The sequence below is a fragment of the Cajanus cajan genome, chromosome 3, assembly GCF_000230855.2.
Source record: "Cajanus cajan strain Asha chromosome 3, NIPB_CcT2T_4, whole genome shotgun sequence".
In the NCBI taxonomy this organism is placed as follows: Eukaryota; Viridiplantae; Streptophyta; class Magnoliopsida; order Fabales; family Fabaceae; genus Cajanus; species Cajanus cajan.
In genome coordinates this window covers 9,723,842-9,740,737 of record NC_138519.1, presented here as the reverse complement: position 1 = coordinate 9,740,737, position 16,896 = coordinate 9,723,842, and the positions used below count along the sequence as shown (strand labels likewise).

Sequence of the window (16,896 nt, the reverse complement as noted above, 5' to 3'; positions counted from 1 at the left end):
ATTTAGTAATTTTACGCTATTATTTAATAAATAATCCGTCATAGGGAACCCGAAAGGGGCGTTGTGGGGTGCTAACACCTTCCCCACACGTAACCGACTCCCTTACCCAACTCTGGTTGTAATGGCCAAGGTTGATTTGCGAAAATCAATTGCCTTATCCCTTTTTCCAATGTTTTGAGTAAAACATTGGTGGCGACTCCAAGAACCCTTCTTTTTACGAAAACCACTAATCCATGGAGGGTCCCGCTTGGGATTAACATGGATTGGTGAATCATTTAATAAAATTGTTAGCTCGACAAGGTCTCAGTTTGAGAATAAGTCGTTCTAGCAATCCACCACTTTCAAAACTTTAAAACGAGTCATGACCATCGTCGCGAATGCCAAGGTCCGTTTCGGCGGGTGGCGACACAGCTCCATCAGGATTATAGCCTCCACGAAAGCTTGGCGGATTATTTCGCTGAAATCTCTCTAGCCAATCTATCTCTGGTCGTTGGTTCAGATTACCAATAGCCTGAGCCATCGCTTGCAGAGCATCAGCGATTGCACGATCGTTTCTACCTCCTGCCATTGTTTTTCTGTCCTCCCAGAAAAGCTAACAATCATACTCTAAAACAACAAATTTAATCAACCGTCGTTATATCAATAAATTCAACAATCAATTTACTACACCATTCATCTACCAAACAAGCATAGCAGACTCATAACTTACGGCCGATTGAATCGACCTGCTCTGATACCACTAAATGTGACACCCTTACTACCCCAACACATATATTGTAATAAATCTTTCAATTACAGTAAAAGGGTTCACATGAGAAACTTCGAACAACAACATTAATAGAAATATAAAACATAACACACAAGAGTTTTTACAAATTATTTTCAAAATAATATTACAGTACCAAATTCACACGAATATTTCGTCCTAAACATCCTTTGCCCTGATGTCACAATATCAGAGCATTTCCCAAAATAAAACTGTTGGCATCCTATATGCCACTTGCAGCCGGATCCTCTCCACCTAAAATATCCACAATTTATACGGTGAGAAAAGAAGATATCTATATGCAAAGTACATCCAAACACACCATGTTAAAATCTCATCATATTTCTTTATTTAATAAAATATTTACGAGCATGTATCATAATTTATCAATCCATCACAATCCATTTAGATTTTATAATTAACATTATCATTTTTACCTTTCCTCATTCACATCAATATAACAATTATCTCAACATCTATAATTCATGCCAATTTCACAATTAACACTATGCCAAGACCTCGCCATATCTGACACAAGTGATACAGGTTAATTGCCTCACTCAACCCACACCAGACCAGGGTCATGCCCTCCCTGTAGCATCACTTACTCAGGGGCCATGCCATCCCTAGTCATTTGATGTGAGGAAACACAATCACATTACAATCAATACAATCTCTTGCAATTAACCCTATGTCAGGGCTGCCATAAACGACATAAGTGGTGTGTGTTAATTGTCTTGCTCATCCCACACCATGCTAGGGTCACGCCCTCCCTGTAGCATCACATACCCAGGGGCCGTGCCATCCCTAGTCATCGATGTGAGGCACCACAATCACAGTCAAAATCACATTCATACATCATCTCATCTTATAACTCAAATTCATATCACGTACGCAATTCCATATCACATACATAACAGATAAGCTCAATAAAATAGGGTTTACATACCCCTCAAGCAATTCACATCAATATCATTAATTCTTAACAAGTAATATAGCAATAACTTTCATTAATATAATAATCAATAGAATAATTAATATAAACAGTAAAACCCCTCATTATTCCAAAATCTAGCTCACCGCATTTTCCTTACAATTCATTCTTCTTCACAGATCATCATTCCTACACTTAGGCATATTTATAAACCTCAACACAGATAATTTTAATAGAACCAATAATTCTCCAAATCAAATAATTGTAAAATCAATCATAATCCTAAGGAATTCTTCCTCTACCCAATTCCCTCATGTACTATACATATAAATAATCCCCTTTTCCCCCGTACCTGGATAGATAGGAACTTGGGTAGAACTTCCTCCTCTCTTTCCTTAAACAGTAACTGGAACTAGGGCAGAACCTCCACTTCTCTCCTTAAACAATAACCGGAACTAGGGCAGAACCTCCACTTCTCTCCTTAAACAATAACCGGAACTAGGACAGAATCTCCTCCTCAAGATTCCTCTTTCTCTCACTCCTCTTTCTCTCTCTCTCTCTCTCTCTCTCTAAAATTTTTCACCCTTCACAGTTATAATTTTTCACCCCCCATGCCTCCTATTTATAGGCAATCTGGGTTACCCGGAACTGCCCGTACTGATTTCGGAACGGCCCGTTCTGGAACCTTCGAATCTGTACAAAATTTTCAACTGGAACGGCCCGTTCTAAAACCAGAACGGCCCGTTCTCACTCTCAGCAGAACGGCCCGTTCTCCCTCCGGAACGGCCCGTTCTCCTACCGGAACGGCCCGTTCTCCTACCGGAACGGCCCGTTCTGGGCCCGTTCCCAACTTAAAATTTCAGTATCCTTTTATTGCTTGGAACGACCCGTTCCAACTTTGGAACAGCCCGTTCCAAGTTACCCATTTACCCCTCAAACTTTAATAAAACTGCAAAAATGCCATTAATATTTACAAAAATACCCCTAAAACTTAATAAATTTACGAAAAGACTCAATAATAATATTAAAATAATAGGGTGTTACAATAATCAGCTTGGGGGCATGAGTATCATTTTAGACAGTGATGTTTGGTGGTGTGAACTGTGAACGCCTCCTTTCCTATGCATAACAAATTATGAACAAAGTGATGGCACGAGGACTGCATAAAAGTCGCAACTTTCCGCGTAAGAAAACAAAACCCGTATTAACCACGGTTCAAATTATGAACAAAGTGATGGCACGAGGACTGCATAAAAGTCGCAACTTTTCGCGTAAGAAAACAAAACCCGTATTAACCACGGTTCATATATCAGCTTTTGTTATCATATGCTTCTCTAATAAAACAAACCTTATACACTACTAGAATTTCTCTTATTACATGCAACTTTTCCTGCGAATTTTTTATAAAAATTTGCAGGAAACGTTGTTCCTGCAAATTTTTCTGCGAAATTTTATTTGCAGGTAATACCTTCGTGGATAATATATTTTTGCGAATTTTAAAATTCGCAGGAAATTTTCCTGCGAAAAAAATTCCAGGAAAGTTTCCTGCAAAAAAAAATTTGCAAGAAATTTTCCTGCAAAAAAAAAATCGCAGGAAAATTCGCAGGAAACTTTCTTGCGAATTTTTTCGCAAGAAATTCTGCAGGAATATTTTTTACGAAAAAATTAAAAAAAATTATTATAAATTCTATATTTTAAGAATTCATAATCTTTTATTTTAATGCCTCATACATAATCTTTTAAATTCTAAGGTTGTAGATTACAAGTCTAACACTCAACCATACAATTCAACTTGTAAGGTAAGTGTTATTCCAACTTATATACTCTTTAATTGTTTTATTTTCAATCGATGTGGGACTTGAAGATTTATTAAAATATTAATCTTATTAATTTAAATATATTTTTTATTTTTCCTGCAAATTAAAATTTGCAAGAAAATCCGCAGGAAAAGTTACCTGCAAAATTTTTCTACCATTTAGGAAACATTACTTGCAAATTTATTTTTGCAAGAAAATCTGCAAGAAACAAAATAAAATTCTTACAATATTTTCTGCAAATTTTTACCATGAAATTTTTTTTTTCCATGATTATTAAAATTGTAGCAAAATTTGAAAGAAATATCTGTAAATTATTTTTTGTAGGAAAATTCGCAAAAAATTTTTGCGAATATTTTTTTGTAGGAAAATTCGCAAAAAATTTTCTGCAAATATTTTTTTGCAGGAAAATTCGCAAAAATTTTCTGCAAATATTTTTTTGCAAGAAAATTTGCAAAAAAATAACACTTTTCTAGTAGTGATACTCCTTCATCACAACAATAACATTATTTTTTTTATTAGTAGACAATGTATCGCGGTATTAAATTTCGAATTTCAAATTTGAGAATGAAATTATTCTAACTAATTCTCCATTTTTATATATTAAATATGAATTTTTATACTATATAAATATGTTTTTAAATTTTTTAATCAGAGAGTTCATTATTTAATTTAAATTTCATTTATCATAATTATTTAATAATTAAATATTAATATATTAAAATAAATTATTAATAAATAAAAATAATTTTTTTGTTATAATATAAATTATTTATCATAAATCTAAAATATAATTTATATGTTTATAGAATATTTATGTATACTAATTTTAAATATAATTTATACATCCAAACATAGTATTTAATTATATATATATATATATTATAAATTTTAATTAAACTTATATATAATTAAAATTTATAATATATATATATAATGTGACAAATAATTTTAATTTTTAAATATTTAATTTAATAAATATGATTCTTTTTTGCAAATTTTTATTAGTTTTGTATCTAGCAACATTATATTTATTTAAAGTCAAAATCTTTTCTAAGTTTTTATTATTATAATATCCTTTTAATATTTTATTATTTATTTTTATGCTTATAATGTTAATACACTATTATTTTATAGTATTATTTCTAATTTAAATAGTATTATTTCACAGTATCTTTTATTCTATATTGTCATAATATCATTTCATTTTATCACAATATATTGCTCTTTTTCTTATTTCATTCTATTATTATTATTATTATTATTATTGTTCCAATCTTAATATGTATGTTGTATGCTTATATATGAGAAGTTTTTCCCAAATGCCTCAGTTTTGTCTCTTGTTCTTCTAACATAATCTTAATAACATGAATTGTTTGAATATATGATCAATTGTATATTTTGGATTATAACTGTATGATCTGAGAGATGTGATTTTTAAGGAGGAAGATTGCATTCTTGCTTAGTAATGAGATGTGTTAGGTTGCTCAACGAGGAGCCTCAAGAGGCTTAGCTCACTCAGTTAAATGTTGGTCGCTTAGCGAGGATCCCTAGGGGACTCAACTTGTTCAATTAGATGGTGGTTGCTCAGTAAGAAACCTCAGGGGTTTTAGCTTGTTCAGCTAGATGTTGGTCGCTCAACAAGAAAGGAATGAGCTTACTCAACTAGATGTAGGTGGCTCACCTAGATGTTAGCCTTTCAATGTGAGGCTTTAAGTAGCTCAACGAGGTAACATTCGCTCAATAATTGGTAGTTGGTTATTTTACCCTTGTGATCTTGATACTACCTTTTTACTAATGACTAGTTGATGTATTTGAGAATGTACATAGGATATATGAGGTGATATGAGGAATATATGATATGTGAAGTGAGATCATGTGTATGTTATAACATCGAGTTTGTTTGACATGTATCATTTGCATAAAAATGTGTTTTAAGGGTACGATATGAAATACACCGCTAGAGAAAGCCCATTGTGTAAAAGCTTGAGGATCAATCATTGGGAATAACTTAGTTTGAAAGTCCCAATCTTGCCCTTGTGTGCATGGGATGCAACTTAGCTATCCTGACTAGACCTTGGTAGTATGTCCTCCTAATGAGATTATGTAAAGGGTGTGACCTGACATGTATTCCTAGGATACTCTATGTATTGTTAGTGGTAATGCACAAATGTAATATTTTTAATGATGTCACATACATAATAATATGTAGGTTGTGTCCATTACATATGCATTATAATGTTAACTGTTATTGTTTATTATGACATAAATGAATAACCAAGCATGATAATGAAATTATTTGTGTATGTTATGTCTTGTCGTATGCCTTGTTTGTGTTTGACTATTCGCTTTGCATTTTTGATCGCATATGTTTGATACTCTTTTTGTTTGTTGTTGCTCTTGTGTTGGTTATGCAAGTAATGATTAACATGATGTTGAAAATGTTGGTGCGATGAAGCTTAGGATTTATCTTGTATTGCTCTAATAAGACATATGACATCGAGACATAGTTAAGACTAATTTAGAGTTTACAATATTGACTGGGCTAGTTAGATTTTTGACTAGGCTAGTTAGAGAGGCAACACAAAAAAAACTATTCTCTGGCATATCAGTGGGTTCACACAGTGAACCAGTTGACATTTTACAATATGCTGATGACACCATATTCATTGGTGAAGATAACCTTGACAATGTTAAAACCTTGAAAGTCATCCTTAGGTGCTTCAAATTAGCCAGCGGACTGAAAGTTAACTTTGCAAAGAGCAGTCTCGGGGGGATTGGTGTGAATAGGGAGGTATTGATATCATATGCTGAAACGTTACATTGTAAGTTGTCACCTATACCATTTCAGTACTTTGGTATTCCAATAGGTGTGAATCCTAGCAGGTTCGAGACATGGCAGCCTATTATTAAGAAGTTCTCAAAAAAGTTATCGGCCTGGAGAGCAAGAACACTATCCATTGATGGAAGAGTATGTTTGATTAATGTTGTCTTAACATCCTACCACTGTACTTCATGTCATTCTACCGGATGCCGAGAATGGTGGTAAAACAACTTACCAAGTTGCAAAGGAACTTCTTCTGGGGGGCTAAGAATGAGGAATCTAAAATGGCGTGGGTTTCTTGGAAGAAAATTACCATACCTAAAGAGGATGGCGGACTTGGCATTAAAAGACTGGACTTATTTAATGATGCTCTACTTGCAAAGTGGAGATGAACATTATATCATGAACCAAATTCCTTGTGGGGCAGAATCTTGATATCCAAATATGGACCTACAACTACTGTACAAGGAGGATCACAGAAACAAATGATGTCTCTGTGGTGGCGAGATATAATGTTGGCATCAGGTGGGGAGCATAATAGCAACTGGTTTATGGATGCAGTAGATTGGAAAATGGGGGTGGACAAAGAACCAGATTTTGGCTTAACTCGTGGGCATTAGAGGATCCACTTGCAGCGAGGTTTAGGAGACTTTTTTCTGTTTTGACACAGCAACAAAATCCGGTGGCTAGCATGGGTCAATGGAGTAATGGAAGATGGCAATGGAGTTTAGAATGGCAAAGACCTTGGTTCACTTGGGAACTGGAATATGTGGAAGAATTAAAGGGAATCTTAGAATCTGCTTCCCTAAGGGAGGATAGGACGAACCAATGGGAATGAGTGCGTGAGGGGAGTGGTGTGTTCTTTGTAAGGTCTGCATATAGGGCTTTATAGCACAAGCACCAGGAAACCCACAAATAAGGTTTATAGCGGTGGTATGGAAGATCAAAATCCCACCAAAGATTAAAATCTTTATATGGAGGGTATTCTTGGATGCTTTACCCACAAAGGAGAATTTACTGAATAGAAATGTGGCACTAGAGATTGATCAACGGAGCTTCCATTCTGTATGGAGGCACTAGAAACAATTCAGCATGTCTTATTCTCATGTAGGCGTGCAGACAGTGTGTTGAAAAAGTGGTTGGAGCTATTGGCGAGCCCGACACCTTTATGCAACTGTGCATTCTCTAACTTCTTGGCTACACCCTCCATCATATCCTCCAAAGAGCAAACACAAAGATGGAGGGTACTTTGGGCTACTACGAGTTGGTGTATATGGAAAATGAGGAATGGTTTCATTTTCGAACAAGGGGTCTTTGATGAACAGAAGCTGACACAACAGGTATTGTTATTCTCATGGTCGTGGTTGGCAACTTTGAATAACCTATTCTCTTATTCCTTTACTCAATGGCAATCAAATTCGGGCCTCTATATACTTGGATGATGATCCTCTAACAATAGGGATAGTCATGTGGCAGTTTATAGAGGTGTTAGATGTTGTTATTAAAAGGGGTGGCAGATTAGGGGGTTGAGGGATTTCTAGGTTACTGTTGGGTGGAGTATTTTGGTCTTAAGGTATCATGGATAGGTGGACACTTGGTTGACACGTCCTCTATAAGGATGATGATATGTTGGTGTTAATGGTGAAGGATGAGGAGGTGATGGTAATTATGAGTTCGATGGAAGTAAATGGACTATATAGGTGAAGCAACATCTCGGTTTCTATTGAATATGTGGAAAGGTCTAAGTGTGCACGAGCTATATTGATAAACACGCAGCAAGCTGTTGGTTGATATGTATTATAATCTACACGTGCGAGAAGCCTACGATGACATCTCTCACAGGGCAACCATGTCGACCTTAATTTACTACTACAATACATATGGAGTGGCACTTAAGTGGTCAAACAGCTAGAAAATGTGCATGAGGCTAGCGCAAGACATGGTAAACGATGCGGGACAAGATAGATAGTGGTAAACATTTGCGTGAAAATTGTAGTTGGTGATTAATGTAGTAAATCTACTATATTAATACCAACTTTAATAGTCATAATCTTGTACATTGGGTGTTGGTAACCCTTATACCAGTATATTATATAAATATATATATATATATACCTCTGGTATTAGAGCCTGATGGGGAAGTAGGAATTTATTGTTGGATCTAAGGTTGCTTTTAATATTAAAATTATGATGTAAGATTATTCTGTTCTAGATCTATAAATTGATCTTTACCCTTTGCATATGTATTTCAATTCTGTTGTTGTAATTATACTGTTTCGTTCTCGTTGGGTAACGATCCATGGTGTTTCTGGAATAGGGCGTGAGGCAGTAAGGCCTATGGAGAGGCAGTAAGTCCAGGAGTTTATACGCTGACCGTAGATCACCATAAATAATTACCTGATGTTTGTAATATAAAAAAAGTTTTCTTGGGTAAAATCAGTTGATAATCTTTAACTCAGAGATAACCTTATATGATGATTTTTTTGTTAAAAATGACTTAGATCCTGTTATAACTTCTTTACTAATCCAAATGAAGGCGATGATATATTGGGTATTATTTCTATTATTTGTTTACACCATCTCTCTACTCTTCTCCTTCTCCTCTCTCCCTTCCAATTATGTTTAATTCTTTTGTTTCCAAGTTCACCTGCAAATCTTCCAACCCTGGATCTTCATCGCTCTGTGAGCAACAATCAAAACCCCAATCTTCAAACATTTTTTATGAAGAATTTTGTTTTGAAAACCACAATCAGGAACTTGATAACTGAAAACTCCCAAAACTCTCTGCTAATGAGATCTATAAACTTGACGGTGGACGGTTTAAACAGACTGATTATATCGTCAAAACCACTGAAAAACAAATTCCTCTCTCTAATGAGGAAGAAGAATTCCATCTGCTTGATGAACAATCTCTTAAAGAACAGGCCAAAAAATACAACTACGTTCACATAGGTTGTATTCAAGTAGCCATAAAACCTTTAGGCATCGAAGGCCTGGACAGCTCAATTCTATGTTGTCTCCGTGATCTTAGACACCTTAGGTTCAATCAATCCCTCATAGGAACTGTTGAAACTTCCTTAGCTAAGGGTCTAATCTTTTTCAATTGTTTCCCCAACCGTACCATCAGCCTCAAAGATCGCAATATCCTTGATGCTCTCTATCTTCAAATCCAAACCAGGGGTCTCCATATGAAACCTGGATCTATTCCTTTAGCTCTTATATATAGGATTCAGTACAAGGTTATGAATTCTATCAGCTCAAAAGTTTACCAACCTCCAGAAGTAGGTACGACAACCCTTTTCCTCACGGACTTTAGCAAAGCTAATGTTGTTGTCCCTGTTTCCATCAACTGGGAAGATGTTACTCTCCCCGAAAGTTGGACTGTAACTAAGGCGGTTACTCCTGCTCCTCGACCAACTCCTGAGATATAGGAAATCAATCAACACCTCGCTGGAGAAGTTACTATCACCTTTAATAGGCGTAATTCTTTCAGCTCCGCTAGATCCTTTTGATCCAATTTTGTTAGATCTGACAATTTTAGGTCCTAGAAAATCCTTCTCTGCAACCCATTCTACGTTTAACCTCCAAGGCTTAGACAATTCATCTTCCATTCCTAGAACTATTTATAATAGGACTGAGGAAGAAACTTCAACCGAGATCCATTCTCCTACCCAATCCGAAATGCAGTATGGTCAACTATGAATAGTTACACCATAGACAAGCCTACCCTTCATAAGGAATTCTACTCTGATGACTGGACATCTAAGAGGAAATGGTTTCTTAGCAACTTTAAGGGTGATCGCAGGTCAAAAATCATAGATTCATTCTATACTTTCCTTGACAACGTCCAAACCCATGTTTGTTTCTTTGATTGGTTTAATGTCTACCTTCTTAGGAATAAGGTTAATCCTCCTTGGGCAATCACTATCACAAAAGACCTTTCTGTTAATACCCTTATTGTTTGGCACCGAAAGTATGGTAGATTAGTCAAGTCTGACCTTCCCCCGTCCAACAGTTATTTCATCCCCAACTTAGAGGAAAAGTATTTGTCTTCGCCCTTTAAGTATAAATCAGATGAAACCATAGGCACCCAAGACATTAAAGCCCTTATGGAACAAAACAATTATACCAACAAGTACCTCCAAGTTTTAGGAGAAAACCTTGTAGGAAAAGCTTCACCCTTTGGTATTAAGGATAATAAAGCCCAATCGGTTACCAAACCTTTGTTCAAACCTTTTAGTTTGACTAACCAGACTAGAAGCAAGTTTAGAGCCATCCACCAAAATGGGACGAGCTCTTTAGAAGACTCCAACAAGGATAACTCTATTATCATCCCTGAAACTCCTAGCACTTCTCAGGTAGGATCCGTTAAGACAGGACCAATCACTAGGAGTGTTTCCCAAAAAGACCAATCTCTCAGGATTAACAATTTAGGAACTTCTTCTCTAGGTTCTGATTCAGATGATATCGAATGTAGCAGTAAGTCTGTTCTTCAGGTTAATCCTGTTATCAACAAGGCTCTCAACTAGAAGCAGCCTTCCAAACTCTACTACCATCATGCAACTGCCCCTGATCTCTTGATCGAAGAAAAGAATGATCAAAGTTTTCGGTCATTCAGTGCCATTTACATCTATGAGTGCAACATATATGGTTTAACTGAGTATAATATTCTTAATACTCTCCAACACATGACTATGGTTTCTACGGCATATCAAACTGCTTTGGATAGTGCTGATGAAGCTATTGTTGAAATCCTGACATCAGGATTTTCTGGACAACTCAAAGGTTGGTGGGATAATTATGTTTCTAAGACAGAGAAACATGAAATCCTTACTGCGGTCAAAACTGACGCCGAGGGCAACATCATCACTGTTAAAGGTGAATTCATCCCTGATGCTGTTAATACCCTCATTATGGCTATTGTTAAACATTTCATAGGAGATCCTAGTATTTGAAAAGACCGATCTGGAGAACTCTTATCCAACCTTAAGTGTAGAACCTTAGGAGATTTTAGGTGGTATAAGGACACCTTCCTCACTAGAGTCTACACCCGAGACGATAGTAATCAACCATTCTGGAAAGAAAAGTTCCTAGCTGGACTCCTGAAATTCTTAGGAGACAAAGTTAGGGAAAAAATCCGATCTCATTTTAATGGCGACATCCCTTACGACCAGTTAAGTTATGGTAATCTTATAGCTTATGTCCAAAGGGTAGCCCTTAAAATTTGCCAGGATGACAATATCCAGAAACAATTGGTCAAAGAAAAAGCCCAGAATCGCAAAGATTTGGGGAATTTTTGCCAGCAATTTGGTCTTCCTTGTTCTAAGAACCCCGTTAAGACCAAACCCAAGAAATCCTCTCAGGATCAGTTGAGTAAAACCCAAAAGCCTAGAACAAAAATCTCTAGATTTAAATCTAGGCAAACTAGTACCAAACATAGTAGACCTTCAGCTACTAAAATCTCCCCTCAGGGCCCCAATCTTGCCAATAATTCTAGGGAAACCAGGACTTGTTTCAAATGTGGTCGGCAAGGTCACTTAGCCAAATACTGTAGGATCTCCTCTAAGGTTATAGAACTCAACCTTGACCCTACAATCCATGACCAGCTTAACAATCTTTTGATAAATTCTTCTGATAGCGACGAAGAAGAAGAAGAATAGATGTCTTCTGATGACATTCATGCAGATGATGATCTTTCCTCTTTCAGCGATGAAAGCTTTGACTCTCCTCTCATCAATGTCATTCACAATGATGAGCAGGATCTTTTACTTGATGCTTTAAAAACTATTCAAGATCCTGATGAAAGGGATGAGTATCTTGAAAAACTCAAGCAAATCCTTCACAAGCCTAAACAGACTCGTTCTGATAATAGGTTTGTTAACAACAAGTTTGATCTTACCCAAACTCTCAAACGTCTTGAAAAATCTTCAGCTAAACCAGTTACTACACAGGACCTCTAGGCTAAAATTAGTTCGCTTAAATCTGAGGTTCGTGACCTTAAAAAGAAGCAACAGTTGCATGAGACTTTTATATATTTTTCTAATGATATGGTGCAGCATAACCATGATAGTCTCAGTCAGGAGCATGATTCTGATCAAAACTCTGCAGATGATGATAATCTCTTCACTGCCCTTATCAATCAGTGTAGCATTCAAAAATTCCATATTGATGTTATCATTCTTATTGAAGATTTTGTCTTAAAAACAATCGCTCTGTTTGATACTGGAGCCGATTCCAATTGTATTTTGGAAGGACTTGTTCCGACCAAATACTTCCATAAAACTTCCGAGAAGCTTAGGACTGCTAGTAGTTCACGGCTTGAAATCCAGTATAAGCTTCCTTCGGCAATCATCATGAATGATAACCTCTAGGTGGAAATCCCGTTTCTCTTAGTTAAAAATCTCAAGAACGAGGTAATCTTGGGAACACCATTCATTAAATCAATTTTCCCTATCAATATTTCTGGTGAAGGTATCTCTACCTAGTATTTAGGGAAAACCATTATGTTCAAATTTCTCAACAAGCCTCTCCATCGAAGTATCAATCAAATTGATCATAAACTTAATTAGATCAATTTCCTCAAAGAAGAAATTTCCTTCAAACATATTGAAAGCCAGCTTTCTTAATCTCATATCAAACAATGTATTATGAGCCTTCATGATCGTTTTCAAAATATCATATGTTCTGATCTTCCTAATGCTTTTTGGGAAAGAAAAAGGCATATGGTAAATCTTCCTTATGAAAAGGACTTTACTGATCGACAAATCCCGACTAAAGCTCGGCCTATCCAGATGAGTCATGAACTTGTCACTCATTGCCAAAAAGAAATCAAAGATCTTCTATCCAAAGGATTAATTAGCAAGAGCAAGAGTCCTTGGTCTTGCGCAACTTTCTATGTCAATAAAGCTTCTGAAATCGAGCGTGGTGCTCCACGGTTGGTTATCAATTACAAACCTCTAAATCAAGCCCTTCAATGGATTAGATATCCTATTCCCAATAAGAAGGACCTTCTTGCCCGACTCCATTCGACAAAAATCTTTTCCAAATTTGACATGAAATCTGGATTTTGGCAGATCCAAATCAATCCTAGTGATCGTTATAAGACAGCTTTCACTATACCGTTTGGGCAATACGAATGGAACGTAATGCCTTTCGGTCTTAAAAATGCTCCTTCAGAGTTTCAGAATATCATGAATGATATTTTCAATTCTTATTCGAATTTCTGCATTGTCTATATAAATGATGTTCTTGTCTTTTCAAACTCCATTGATCAGCATTTCAAACATCTTGAAATATTTTTCAAAGTCATTAAACGAAATGGTCTTGCCATTTCTAAAACCAAAATCTGTCTCGTTCAGAAAAAAAAATCAAATTCCTTGGTCATACAATCTCTCAAGGTACTATCCAGCCTATCTGTCGAGTCATTGAACTTGCTGATAAATTCCCTAATCAAATTCTTGACAAAACGCAACTCCAAAGATTTTTAGGTTGCTTAAATTATGTTGCTGATTTCTTCCCTCAGCTCAGCAACATTATTAAACCCCTTCATGATAGGCTTAAGAAATCTCCCTCTCCATGGACTGATGTTCACACTAATATTGTCAAACAAATCAAACTCCAGGTTAAGGTTTTACCATGCTTATACTTACCAAATCCCAGCATCCCTAAGATTGTTAAAACTGATGCCTCTGACATTGGTTATGGTGGTGTTCTCAAACAACGCATGCATAACACTGAAAATTGCATTGCTTTTACATCAAAGCATTGGAACAAGGCACAACAAAATTATTCTACCATTAAAAAGGAATTTTTAGCCATTGTTCTATGCATTACAAAATTTCAATCTGATTTATTAAATAAATTTTTTTTGGTTAGGGTTGATTGTAAATCAACCAAAGAAATTTTACAAAAGGATGTTAAAAATCTAGCATCAAAACAAATTTTCGCCAGATGGCAAACAATCTTAAGTGTATTTGATTTTGAAATTGAATATATCAAAGGCACATGAAACACTTTACCTGACTATCTTACCCGTGAATTTCTTCAGGGACATAGATAGTGAGATGATGCCGATATTACGGCTCAGAACAGCCTCTTCCAGAGGAAGATGGAAAGGAGTTACCCTGGGCAAATCCTCCTGCTCAGGAAAATCAGCATCCTCAGCTGAGGATATTCAATCTATCAAGGCCTCCTCGGAGACTTCTAAGAAAGGGTCATCTACCCAAAAGATAACAAAATCTGGGTCATCTACCCAATCAATAACCAAATCTGGGTTATCTACCCAAGCTGGGTCATCTACTCAGCAAGCCACCGTTGTAACCGAGCCATCTGACTATGCGATGGCACTACCAACTCTTCAGGCACTTCAGAATGTTGGGCTTACCAACCTTCCTTCCAAATCATGGAAACAAATCTTTTCAGAAGAACCTGATAACCTCTTCTGGGGACAAAACCTGAAATCCATTATTTCAGAAATAACCAACTCCAAAATAACCCTACAACCAAAAGAATTGGTTGAGCAGCCTCAGCCAATCTCCCAAAACCAGCCTTCTTCCTATCATCAAAAGGAAGGAAGATTCTATCCAACAATCCAAATGGAGCCCGAATTCTAGGATCCAAATCCAAAAAAAATTTGCGAAAAAATATTTCCACCAACTTTTCTTTTCAAACCCCTTAGTCCTAATAAGATAAGGAAATTTTACGAATTTATCTTGGTGGATTCAAAATTTGTTTCAATAAAACACAATTTTGATAAAAGGGATAACCAGCTTATCACCCATTCAGCTCTTCAAATCCTTAAAATTAATTTTAACTTTTAAAGATTTTGAAATAAATCCTAATCAAGTCAAAAAAATTTCCCAGCCTTTTGACCCAATTGGTTATAATTACTGGGATTATCTTAATGCTTGGACAAATGTTTTTTGGTTCCAGAATAAAAATCACAGGCATTCATGGTTGATCTACTTCAAAAGGAATGTCCGATACTTCTTCCCTCAATGGTTCGCCGAATGGTGGGAACTTTTTGGACCAATCCAAAATATTCTTCCCCAAGAAATCAAGGAAGGATATAACCAATTCAAATCAAGATTTGAAGAAGGGACCAGTCCGTTCCATTCCTCTCTTCATTTCTTTTCAAAATTTTCGCTAGCTTGGATCTTTGCCTGACAACACCAGTACAAGAAGAACTCCAAGCTTCTTCCAATCTTGGGCAAATAAGCCTCTGTCAAATGGTGGGATCAGTTTGATGCATCCCGAGAAAATACCCAAGGGGTGGCTTTATGGTTTCAAAAGAATCCCAAGAGCCTCAAAGCAGCCGACCCAGAAACCTGCCGGTTTCTCAATCGGAAAGCCAAAATCGCAGCAGCACTTGCAGCATCAACCAGTGATGAAACTTTGACTACAAATCTTCATCAAATTCTTGATCTCCTACAAACGGACTCAAAATCAAATTCGTCCAAAGGAAAAACAAAAAAGGAAGTTTCCTCTCCTTCTTCATCCGGATCATATTTCCAGAATGAAGACGACTGCTTCGGTATTAATTTCGAAGAAGTAGATACTAAGGAAGATTAACCCAATCACTGTTCATTTTGCAGAAGTGTACTGTTCACTGTAGCGGAATTTTTCATTTTACTTTTGTAATAGTAAATATTGTTTATTTTTCGCTATAAATATCAATCACTGCCCATGATGTTAGGGGATTCGAATTGAAGAGAGAACTAGAGTTAGAGTGAGAACCTCCCCCTTCTCTCTTGCCTTTGTAATTCTCTCAATCATTACAACACTTTTGTATTAATCAATTTTTCTCTTCTCTTCACTCTTGCCCCTCTCGTCGGCTCTGCCGCACTGGGGTTATAACTGTTTATATGCTTTAAGTTTACTTTCACTTTTTTATTAATCAATTTTTCTCTTCTCTTCCCTCTCGCCCCTCTCGTCGGCTCTGCCGCATTGGGGTTATAACCTTTTATTTATATGCTTTAAGTTTACTTTCGCCTTTAATTTTCTGCACTTTATTTTATTTTCACTTCCACTGCACACACTTGCATGGTAGTCTGACTACTGCCTACTTCCTTCCGCCTTTCCCGTGATCCTCCCCTAGGCTTTTTTACATACCTCTGGTATCAGAGTTTCAGAATATCATGAATGATATTTTCAATTCTTATTCGAATTTCTGCATTGTCTATATAGATGTTGTTCTTGTCTTTTCAAACTCCATTAATCAACATTTCAAACATCTTGAAATATTTTTCAAAGTCATTAAACGAAATGGTACTCTTGCCGTTTCTAAAACCAAAATCTATCTCTTTCAGATAAAAATCAAATTCCTTGGTCATACAATCTCTCAAGGTACTATCCGGCGTATCTGTCGAGTCATTGAATTTGCTGATAAATTCCCCAATCAAATTCTTGAGAAGATGCAACTCCAAAGATTTTTAGGTTGCTTAAATTATGTTGCTGATTTCTTCCCTCAGCTCAGCAACATTATTAAACCCCTTCACGATAGGCTTAAGAAATCTCCCCCTCCGTTGACTGTAAAAGCAATGCAATTTTCAGTGTTATG

General features: G+C 36.2%; 2 protein-coding genes across 2 annotated transcripts; both read left to right on the top strand.

Annotated features, from left to right (window-relative positions):
- Positions 1 to 6,544: 6,544 nt before the first annotated feature.
- On the top strand, positions 6,545 to 6,958 carry LOC145956028 (putative mitochondrial protein AtMg00310). Its single transcript, XM_083071583.1, has 2 exons — positions 6,545 to 6,720; positions 6,766 to 6,958. Exons 1-2 carry the CDS (start codon positions 6,545 to 6,547, stop codon positions 6,956 to 6,958), a joined length of 369 nt encoding a protein of 122 aa, XP_082927709.1.
- A 4,074-nt stretch (positions 6,959 to 11,032) lies between these two features.
- LOC145956027 (uncharacterized) lies at positions 11,033 to 11,998 on the top strand. Its single transcript, XM_083071582.1, has 2 exons — positions 11,033 to 11,285; positions 11,553 to 11,998. Exons 1-2 carry the CDS (start codon positions 11,033 to 11,035, stop codon positions 11,996 to 11,998), a joined length of 699 nt encoding a protein of 232 aa, XP_082927708.1.
- The last annotated feature ends 4,898 nt before the right edge of the window (positions 11,999 to 16,896 follow it).

Bases quoted from the DNA above. Each gene is read 5' to 3' on its own strand.
- LOC145956027 (XM_083071582.1), top strand. From the start codon at position 11,033: ATGGTTTCTACGGCATATCAAACTGCTTTGGATAGTGCTGATGAAGCT. The intron at 11,286-11,552 runs GTATTTGAAAAG...TCCAAAGGGTAG, and splicing joins ACATTTCATAGGAGATCCTA to CCCTTAAAATTTGCCAGGAT.
- LOC145956028 (XM_083071583.1), top strand. From the start codon at position 6,545: ATGCCGAGAATGGTGGTAAAACAACTTACCAAGTTGCAAAGGAACTTC. The intron at 6,721-6,765 runs GTGGAGATGAAC...CTTGTGGGGCAG, and splicing joins AATGATGCTCTACTTGCAAA to AATCTTGATATCCAAATATG.